This window comes from Trichomycterus rosablanca, chromosome 24 (genome assembly GCF_030014385.1).
Source record: "Trichomycterus rosablanca isolate fTriRos1 chromosome 24, fTriRos1.hap1, whole genome shotgun sequence".
Taxonomy (NCBI): domain Eukaryota; kingdom Metazoa; phylum Chordata; class Actinopteri; order Siluriformes; family Trichomycteridae; genus Trichomycterus; species Trichomycterus rosablanca.
Genome location: NC_086011.1, coordinates 9,347,197 through 9,358,532, shown reverse-complemented (window position 1 = coordinate 9,358,532; position 11,336 = coordinate 9,347,197). Strand labels below are relative to the sequence as shown.

At 41.5% G+C, this 11,336-nt stretch overlaps 1 protein-coding gene across 1 annotated transcript in view; it reads left to right on the top strand.

Moving 5' to 3' along the window:
- Positions 1-11,336, top strand: part of foxp4 (forkhead box P4) — a 201,205-nt gene that overhangs the window by 179,880 nt on the left and 9,989 nt on the right. Inside the window, exons 16-17 of the mRNA XM_062986129.1 lie at positions 6,649-6,770; positions 8,554-8,620. Coding sequence (XP_062842199.1) covers positions 6,649-6,770; positions 8,554-8,620 — 189 coding nt within the window. The remainder of the gene's footprint in view (positions 1-6,648; positions 6,771-8,553; positions 8,621-11,336) is intronic.

Here is an 11,336-nt window from a genome sequence, read left to right as displayed (position 1 = left end):
GCAATGAGAACGCAAGATACTGGGTGGGAAGAAATCCGGGGAGGAGTGTAAAAACGTGAGACAGGGGCGTAACATGGTTTCTATCAGAATACACCAGCACACACATATGCTTCACAGTATTTCTGACCTTATCGTTCTCGACAAACCATAATACCAACACTGCATTCTGCAATGCAAAAAATATTTGTTAACCTCCAACTCACTACAGAACAGACAATCGCTGCTGGTCGTGTAGCCCAGTCCACTCAGATTTATTTATTTGATCTCCTTGATTTTACACTGCACATCAGCACACAAACAACTCGGATCGCTCACTTATCGTTGACGTGCATTTTTGGTCACTTCTGCGTATGTTTTCGTGACAAAACGTAATTTGGGAGATCAGACAGACTCACCTGCAATTTCTCCTGATGGTAGATGGTGTAGTGTGAAACCCCCTACCACAGATCAGTCGTGTAGTGTGAAATACACAACGACTGAGAAGACTACCGAGTGCAAGAGATCAAGTCGTGTAGTAAGCAATAGGACTTTAAAACGCCATATACCACCCTAGATATAAAAAAATCAATTAAACTGTACACCCTCACAGTTACTCAAACACCCTAATCCATATCAAGTATTTTTATTAATTCCTATAAAGAAACATATTTCTATAAAGAATTCCTATAAAGAAACAGACACCCACCTCTAGTGGTGGACAAATCAGTCTTTAAAAAATCTATTTCACAAGAAGTTAAGTTTGTCATAAAGATTACATTAGCTACATTATCAACAAAAATAGTTAGCATATTTGATTCCAAATACATTCTGGAGGTGTAAAAGCATTAGACTTGTTAGTCTTTGTTAAAGACAGTAAGGTACAAGACAGACAGGCATGACAGAAATGGAGAGAGAGAGCAACATAGCCTAAACAGACCTAACAACAGTCATAAACAACATAACACATGCGTAGAAATAGCATCGGTTGCGTTTCATTTATTCGCTGACTCATGCTTCATATGGTCACTTTACTGAGCAGGCATCCTGCCCATAAGGCCAAGCTGCTCCCTCCACCTAGCAACGTAGTGAATAAAATGCAGACACACTGACTCGGCCCTATTGTTCTGCCTGATGCAAACAGTAGTAAATCCTGCCCCTGTGCCAAGGGCCACACTCCGATAACACACAGCCATAATTAATGATGCCAGCTCTGTTCCAGACTAGCCAGGGCATGACCCTGAATGCTTTTTTTTTTTTCCATTCTGACTAACCAGCTCTTTTGTGTTGGGCAGATTTGCCGCCTCTATTGTCTGGTCTGGTACTGTTGGAGGGAAAACAGTGCCATGTTCTGCCCAAAAGGGGAAATTGACTGGCATCGGAGGTTTGGAAGGTTGGGAAAAAACTTGTATAACAAGAATATAATGCACTTGCCTAATAAATACAAATATTTGGACATTATTGAGTTATGCTTAGCTATAAATAGTATTTTCTTTGCTTTTGGGTGGCACAGCACTTGATATTGGTACCTCATAGCTCCAGGGTCCATAATTTGTAATAATGTTCAGGTCATTTTACTGCCTTTGTGGAGTTTGACTCCAGTACCAGTCTTCTCAATGGCTTGTTTTTATACAGTACCCAGAGGTTGGGATTAAACCTGGATCTCTGGAGTTGGTTGTCTTGCACCAACGCCAACTCCTGGCCCACCATGCCACCCTAGTCTAAACTCTAAAGAGTTAAATAATACAGCAAAGAATTGGCCAACAAATGTCTTTAGACGCCCCTTTAAATAAATGTCTACAGTGATTACTGGTTCAACCCTATTTCCAAAGAAGTGTGGACAGTAGTTAAAATACAAATACAAACAAAAGCAATAATCGCCTCATATGCTGCGCCTTTGTTTCATCACACCACGGGCTTGTAGCTCCCTTATCTGTTGTTTTTAATTCTGCTGCTTGATTAGCGTGCGCCCCGCTGTTCCGCCATGTCGGAGAATCTCAATCCCGTGTCTTTGTTTGTGGACCCCCCCCCCCCCCAGACACTCCCCAGGAGTCTGGAATTCCCACAGGCACAAAGCCTACCACATCCTGTCTACACAGACTTCCTATGACTTTCTACCTGTGTGTGTTTACGTCCAAGCTTTGATGTCCATAATGGTCGATTATGTTTTTACACTGCTTTCCCTAGAAAGCAGTAGATCTTTTGAACGCTGATAATCTGGCCATTGAAAGGTTTTGCAGTTATAGTCACATGAACCTACACACAGACGTGTAACCTAAAATCTATTTTTTTATGAATACGTTGGGCCACCATGAGCAAATGTAGTGTTTCTTTAAACTATATTGGAGTGGAACACCATCCTGCATGGAACACCACCTAATATATCAAAAATTTTATTGGGGGAGTCAGGTGACACACCAGGATATGTTGCTAGCCCACCAGCACTGGGATTCTGAGGTCCCAGAATTACATTTTTACCCTGTATGTACACCTTCTTGTTTCTACACTCACTGTCCAATTTTATCAGCTCCACTTACCATATAGGAGCACTTTGTACTTCTACAATTACTGACTGTAGTCCATCTGTTTCTCTGCATGCTTTGTTAGCCCCCTTTCATGCTGTTCTTTAATGATCAGGACTCTCCCAAGATCACTACAGAGCAGGTATTATTTGGGTGGTGGGTCATTCTCAGCACTGCAGTAAGACTGACGGTGTGGTGTGTTAGTATGTGTTGTGCTGGTATGATGGAGTTTTTAAACACCTCACTGTCCCTGCTGGACTAAGAATAGTCCACCAACCAAAAATATCCAGCCAACAGCGCCTCATGGCCAGCGTCCTGTGAACACTGATGAAGGTCTAGAAGATGACCAACTCAAACAGCAGCAATAGATGAGCGATCGTCTCTGACTTTACATCTACAAGGTGGACCAACTAGGTAGGACTGTCTAATAATGTGGACAGTGAGTGGACACAGTATTTAAAAACTCCAGCAGGACTGCTGTGTCTGATCCACTCATACCAGCACAACACACACTAACACACTACCACCATGTAATAATACCTGCTCTGTGGTGGTCCTGTGGGGGTCCTGACCATTGAAGAACAGGGTGAAAGCAGGCTAAAAAAAAAGTATGTAGAAAAACAGATGGACTTCAGTCAGTAATTGTAGAACTACAAAGTGCTTTTATATAATAAGTGGAGCTGATAAAATGGACAGTGGTCAGTGTATGTATGTATCTTACCCTGGAACATCATGGATTTACTTAATAAGTAAGAGTAAATGACAGAGCCAGCTACTATGGTACCGGTAGACACCATTCTACCATTCTACTGGTCTGTTGTAAATAACATCACAAAAATAACACTGTTATTACATATTAACACATACATAATTACACATGTTCCCATATTAAGCCAACGAGATATTAAGCCAAAAGATTTTATTTGTAGTATTTGTGGATTTATATTTTAGGTAATGCCCTCCCTGACCTATTACCTTGGCCCTCGAAAGCTATTTAAAGAAGTCAGAGATAGAAAGATGAGGAGAAGACAGAGAAGACAGAAATATCTTTAATGTCTCATTTCCCTTTTAATAATTAATTGACATCGCTAGTTCGTCCAGTTCTCACCCACCACCCTTATCTCACCCCCCCACCCTCCCTTTGTCTTTTTGTAATAAATTCACACATTAATTATATATATTATATTAATTATAGAAATATGGATCCGTGTTCTCCGGCTGTTAATGACCATTCATATTTCAAGAACAAGGGGAAGTAATTGATCAGTCAGAGCCTCTTTTAGGTGTAAAGATGGATGTGACCGAAAATCCGTGTCCGAAAATGCACCTGCTATTTGATGTCGGGTCAAGTGGTTTTATTTGGGTTTGTATTTCAGTTGTTTTTGCAATAGAGATAAAAGCAGTTATTTGTATTTTGCTAACATTAAGTGCATTAAAGAAGGGATAAAAGTTACTGTTATGTCTAACCTTTTATATTGTTTTATGTTTATACATGCTGTGTTTTTACAAATGCTGCTGTTTAATTTTTGTTTAGTCTGTGCATCAGTTCAGGTGTCACATAGGCTATTTTTAGACAGCGTAGCAACCAGATTAGGTTATTAGGTTGCCAGTTTGGGGTATTTTTATTCGCTTAAGTGTCCAAATTAATTGGTGTAGTAGTAATAAATATTATTTTTCTTATTTTTAGTAATATTATTTTTATTATTTGTATTGTTTCTATTATTTTAATAATTTCCGCTGCTTGAACAATCCGCCACATTATTTATTTCATTATTTTATTCAAATTGGAGTATGTATGTTACTAAACAAATATAGTTTAAATAGAAATATACAAGTCAAATAAATAAATTTGTACTAAATTTGAAATGCTGTAGTCAGCAAAGTTTAGGGCCCACTGCTTCAGGTTGTTACAAATAATCCCTACACTATAGGAGACTATGCCACTATGCTATTTTTTTTTTAAACATTGAACTGTACAAATAACCCCTAGTCATATACATAATGTATACACTGATCAGGCATAAAATTATGACCACCTCCATGTTTCTACACTTTCACCCTGTTTTTCAATGGTCAGGACCACCACAGGACCACTACAGAGCAGGTATTATTTAGGTGGTGGATCATTCTCAGCACTGCAGTGACACTGACATGGTGGTGGTGTGTTAGTGTGTGTTGTGCTGGTATGAGTGGATCAGACACAGCAGCGCTGCTGTGGTTTTTAAATACCGTGTCCACTCACTGTCCACTCTATTAGACACTCCTACCTAGTTGGTCCACCTTGTAGATTTCATCTATTGCTGCTGTTTGAGTTGGTCATCTTCTAGACCTTCATCAGTGGTCACAGGACGCTGCCCACGGGGCGCTGTATGCTGGATATTTTGGTTGTTGGACTATTCTCAGTCCAGCAGTGACAGTGAGGTGTTTAAAAACTGCATCAGCACTGCTGAGTCTGATTTACTCATACCAGCACAACACACACTAACTCAACACCACCATGTCAGTGTCACTGCAGTGCTGGGAATGATCCACCACCTAAATAACACCTGCTCTGTGGGGGTCCTGACCATTGAAGAACAGCATGAAAGGGGGCTAACAAAGCATGCAGAGAAACAGATGGACTACAGTGAATAATTGTAGAACTACAAAGTGCTTCTATATGGTAAGTGGAGCTGATCAAATGGACAGTGAGTGTAGAAACAAGGAGGTGGTTTTAATGGTATGGCTGATCAGTGTATATATTTCATTAAAAGCCTACAAAGACACATCTAATTTGGTCAGAAGTCCAGAAATTGCATTTGATTAAACACACCATTATTTAATGTACAATAAAAATGATACCCATTCACACCCATTACAGTTGCCATCCGTTATCCTAAAGAGTTTAATTGATGGAAAGTATTTAGCCGTACATCTGGCTTGGCCCAATCACTATTTAAAATGTATGTTACACCATTAATGTGGCTACAGCAAGACAAACAGCCTCATCTCCTTGATGAGAACTTGAAATCGTGCCTGACGTTCATGTCCCTTTGTGTGGGCATCACCACTTGAGCAGGCAATACCCGTCTGACACCCGCGCCACGAGTTCCATCTTTCCGAATATACACACACACTCTCTCTCACACACACACAGGCAGCAAAGCATTTTGTTTATGTCTGCCGAGGCTGACCCCCTTTAAATTGCCGCTAATGTTTTAACTGGGAGAATTAGTCTTTCATCACGGATGGGAATGCAAATAAAATCGGCGAGGTGGCAGGCTGAAATTGGGGTCATACTAATTTGCAAAACTAAGCATCATCGCTCCTGCGCCTGGAAATTTATTCAAAGGAGGGAGGCCTCGTCTGATTATGGCACTTGTAATTACGGTTAGGAGTGATTCCGGCATCGGCAGTCCCTCCCTCATGGGGTGCGGGTAAAAAAAAAAAAAAAAAAAAAGGAGCGTGTCAGAGAAAATACACAGGATTTAATTATACACGAATTAAAATTGGTAATGAAATTGGGCATGAACAAACTACAAATAGCAGATGAAAAAGAAGGGGCTTCCCTCGGGGGTGTTATTCTGGATAGTGGCTGATTAGCAAAATTTAAAATAAAAAAAATGAATAGGGCTTGCTGTGGGGGAGGACAGGGTGCTTCTTTTTTCCCTTTATTTTTAACAGAAAGCTTTTTATTTCTTTTTCCTTCTACTGGCGTGACGGCGTGGCACCCCGGTGTCACTACCCCTCGGTGAATATGCACTTAATTGGTGCCGTGTTTGTGGTGGAGGGCATAATCACGTGGGTACGCGTATGCAGGGAGGAATATGAGATGGTGAGATAAATTCAACCCACACATCCCTCATTGAACTGCAATCTTATTATGCTTATCACCGCCACCGAGCTTTTAATTAGAAAGCAGGTTTACGATTTACGCTCTTATTAAAGACTTTTTATACGACGCGGTACTGTAATTGCGTTTCCAGCCATCACACGTGATCGACTCCGTTCGTTCTGTTCTTTATCAGTATTTCCATCTCTTTACATTTATATTTAATACTAATATTAATATGCTGTAGAAAACATTGTGCTGTTTGTTTAGATTGTAACTGATCTACTGTACAGTTTAGTATTTCTCACCCGCCATTCCCTTGTCTTGTGTCTGACCCAGAATGCCGTGCGCCATAACCTGAGCCTTCACAAGTGCTTTGTGCGGGTGGAGAATGTAAAAGGTGCCGTTTGGACCGTGGATGAAGTGGAATACCAAAAGAGGAGACCACCAAAGATGACCGGGTAAGGTTGAGAGAAGACATACATGGTGTTCTAGTGCTAAATTATAATATGAGAATATCACAGATATCATCTGCTTATAACAGGTAAAATATCATGGACTGTGGCATCATAGTAAGGAACGTTCCAGCACCAGGGATCGTGAAGTTAAAGTCCGGACAGGTCATGCTTCAAGCTTTAAAATGTCATATTTATATAGTGAGTTCTATAGTAGTTTTTTAGGGATTCCCTAAATCTTTTCACAATATTATGTACAGTAGGTGGTAAAATATATTATATAAAATAAATTCTTCGCAATCTTGCATTGAGAAACAATGTGAGACCTGGGTGACAAATGTCTCCCAAAGTTTGGAACAAAGTGGTCAGCCCCAACCCATCTTTGCTTGCAATTCTAGTTTTATTCCTAATAATGATACATTCACAGTTACTGAGTTGCCTTCTGAATGCAATAATAACCACATCCTTGTTTCTACACTCACTGTCTATTTTATCAGCTCCACTTACCATATAGAAGCACTTTGTAGTTCTACAATCACTGACAGTAGTCCGTCTGTTTCTCTGCATGCTTTGTTAGCCCCCTTTCATGCTGTTCTTCAATGGACAGGACCACTACAGAGCAGGTATTATTTAGGTGGTGGATCATTCTCAGGACTGCAGTGACACTGACATGGTGGTGGTGTGTTAGTGTGTGTTGTGCTGGTATGAGTGGATAAGACACAGCAATCTGTATCTGCTGGACTGAGAATAGTCCACCAACCAAAAATATCCAGCCAACAGTGCCCCATGGGCAGCGTCCAGTGACCACTGATAAAGGTCTACAAGACGACCAACTCAAACAGCAGCAATAGATGAGCGATCGTCTCTGACTTTACATCTACAAGGTGGACCAACTAGGTAGGAATGTCTGATAGAGTGCACAGTGAGTGGACACGGTAATAAAGTATGTAGAGGAACAGATGGACTACAGTCAGTATTTATAGAACTACAAAGTGCTCCTATATGGTAAGTGGAGGTGGTTTTAATGTTATGGCTGATCAGTGTATATTAATTAGCTATTTTATTAGCAGCGTTAAGATCCCAAGAACACTGCTGCACTTGATACACACACACCAGAGATTGGTTTACCACTTACATAATATCTGGTTAGTAGGAATTCTATGAGGGTGTTGAATGGGGTACAGGTGGGTAATAAGTAAAAAAATTGGCTATGTAAATTGCGCCCGGGTGAAAGTAAGTAAATACAGTTTGGTGCCCAGTGCTTCTGTGCCAATTCTGGTACCTGTGCCTTCCATTCACTCACATCTAATTCCGACTATATTACAGGTGTTCCGAGCTGCGATGGAGTAATGAAACCATTAATAAAAAGGCATTCCAGTTCAGTCTCTGGTTAGTCCGTGTTAGTTGCGACATGGTAATCATTATTGGCACGTACGATTGCCTTAATGGACTTCCTATCATTACCCTCCCGCTGCCGTAGCGAAAAGCACAAAGGTCCCTTTTGTGCCGCGCGTATGTGTGTTTCCCTTTAGTGTCTTTAGCGTTTAGTGTACAAGGCAAGCAGATGCACTGCAGAAAAGCACGCCTGTTTGCGTTTGAGCAAACAGATGTTAGGGTCCGTTCTCAAAGACTGCCAGGGATACGACGGCAAACATGCTGCCTGTGTGTGTGTGTTTGTGCACAGAACAATATGCTGTCAGATGAAATAAGCATGGGCTAGCTTAGATCTTCATCATCCATAGTGATATAGTGACTAATTATTTTATTTATTTATTTATTTTGTTTGCAGAAGTCCCACTCTGGTCAAGAACATGATCTCCGGACTGGGTTTCGGCTCGCTGAACGCCAGCTACCAGGTGAGTCTGCGCGTCCCCGTGCGTACACACGGCCAGATCGAGCTCACAAGGGCGCTGATATCAATTTCCTCCACTAATTAGCACGTTGTCCCAAACCTCCTCTCATGTCCTCCCCCCCTCACACGGTCTCTCTCACAGCTGTGATTTATAGCATCAAGTATTTGTCAATTAAGGTCACAGCATAAAATTAGTGTCTGTCCTAGAAAATCCATTTGGAAGCCACTGTGTCATGCTGCTTATTTCACTCAGTGTTCAAAAAACCTCAGCCGTGTGTGTGTGTGTGTGTGTGTGTGTGGTGTTACAAAGCTTACACTGCAGATGCAGTATTTGCAATTACATGCAAGTAATTATATATTATATATTTAGCAGACTTTTTTATCCAAATCAAGAAATTGAGGATTAATTTTAACATTGGCAACTTGTCGATGGTAGGGCTGGAACTCTGATCCTTCTGATTACTAGTCCAGTACCTTAACCTTATCCTCGTCCTTGTCCGTGTGTTCGTGTTCCATTATTTCGATCTGGTATGTCAAATCATTATCATTATTAATAGCATCATTACCAGGCCGGCATACTATTTAGTACACTGTTTAGTACAATGTGATTTGAGATGCTGCCTCCGGCTTAATAAGCAGTCATACCAAGCAGTCATACCATTTTACCTAGGGTTATTTTGATTACTGAGTACTAATTCAATGTGGTACTAAATGAAGACATCGAGTGTCATCCAAGGAGCTGTACAATAAGGTCAAAAACACACGCTGGAACACCAGAGCTGGGTTCTCGAATACGTGGTATCGAGTCTTGGCTCTGCATGCCGGCTGGGCTGAGCAGCCACATGAACGACGATTGGCCTGTTGTTCTCTCATAACTAATGCAGTTACGACCTCTGCTGGCTGATTGATGGCGCCTGCACAGAGACGGGAAAAGAGTGCGATGATCAGGGTGTGTGTCTCCGTACACAGTGCTGATCCGCATTGCACTCGTCAAAGTGTAAGTGACAATGCATACGGCTGCTGCCCACGTGTCAGAGGGGGCGTGGGTTAGCTTCGTTCTCCTCAATCAGAGCGGGGATCGGCATCGATGGAGAGGAAGCAGGATGCAATCGGGCAATTGGACGCGCAAAAATTTTTTTATAAAATAGAAATAATAATAAAAAGCCGGATAGGGACTCTCTCATAACTAATGCAATTACGACCTGTACCTGCACAGAGACTGGAAAAAATGGCATTGATCAGGGTGTGGGTCTCCGTACACAGTGCTGATCTGCACCGCACTCGTCAAAGTGTAGGTGACAAGATGCATACGGCTGCTGCCCATGTGTCGGAGATGGCGTGGGTTAGCTTAGTTCTCCTCAATCAGAGCGGAAATTGGCATTGGTGGAGAGGAAGCATGACGCAATTGGGTAATTGGTCGCCCTAAAAAAGGGGAGAAAAATCATTAAAAATAGTAAGAAAATAGAAATAAAAAGCCGGACAGGGACTCTCTCATAACTAATGCAATCACGGCCTCTGCTGGCCGATTGATGGCGCCTGCACAGAGACGGAAAAAGATTGCGTTGATCAGGGTGTGTGTCTCCGTACACAGTGCTGATCCGCATTGCACTCGTCAAAATGTAGGTGACGAGATGCATACGGCTGCTGCTGAAGATTTAAAAACCTGATTTATTGCTGTTATACGGTCAACTGGGTGGTTTTGTTTGTGTGTGTGGGTGTGTGTGTGGTGTGTGTGTGTGGTGTGTGTGTGTGGTGTGTGTGTGTGGTGTGTGTGTGTGGTGTGTGTGTGGTGTGTGGTGTGTGGTGTGTGTGTGTGTGTGTGTGTGTGTGTGTGTGTGTGTGTGTGTGTGTGTGTGTGTGTGTGTGTGTGTGTGTGTGTGTGTGTCCCGCTCACTCACTCTGTCAGGTTTGCACTCATCCATCTCCACACAGGACAAGTGATGTCGGCGCCTGAAAAACAAACAGCCCAGCTAATCACACACACTCACACACACACATATATACAAACGTACACTTCGTCTTGGCCCAGTTTATCGCTCACTATCCCTTCAGGCCATCACTATGGAAATGAGAGCACTCATTCTGAAAAGGCCACACATAAACAAAGCTTAAACGAAAGGACTCATAAGATTCACACAGCTAAGCTGAGCTTTATGTGATTATTCTTTAGTATTTTTGAAGATATGTATGTTGGTATACGCTGCTGTGCACTTAAATATGTAACTTGTTTTATAAAAGTAAACATTTATACAGGGAGAGTCAAAATTATGTAACACTTGAATGCCGGAAACCATTATTTATTTAACAAAACATACTTCATATGTGTAAGATGATTTACAGGACAGTCTCAACCTGTTTACCATCATTAGATTAGATTAGATTAGATTAGATTACATTAGATTACATTAGATTAGATTCAACTTTATTGTCATTGTGCAGAGTGCAAGTACAGAGCCAACGATCAGCCATGACATCAAAACCACCTCCTTGTTTCTACACACACTGTCCATTTATCAGCTCCACTTACCATATAGAAGCACTTTGTAGTTCTACAATTGCTGACTGTTGTCCATCTGTTTCTCTACATACCTTTTTTTTAGTCTGTTTTCGCCCTGTTCTTCAATGGTCAGGACCCCCACAGGACCACTACAGAGCAGGTATTACATAGCAGGTGTGTGTTGTGCTGGTATGGAGTTTTTAAATACCGTGTCTACTCACTA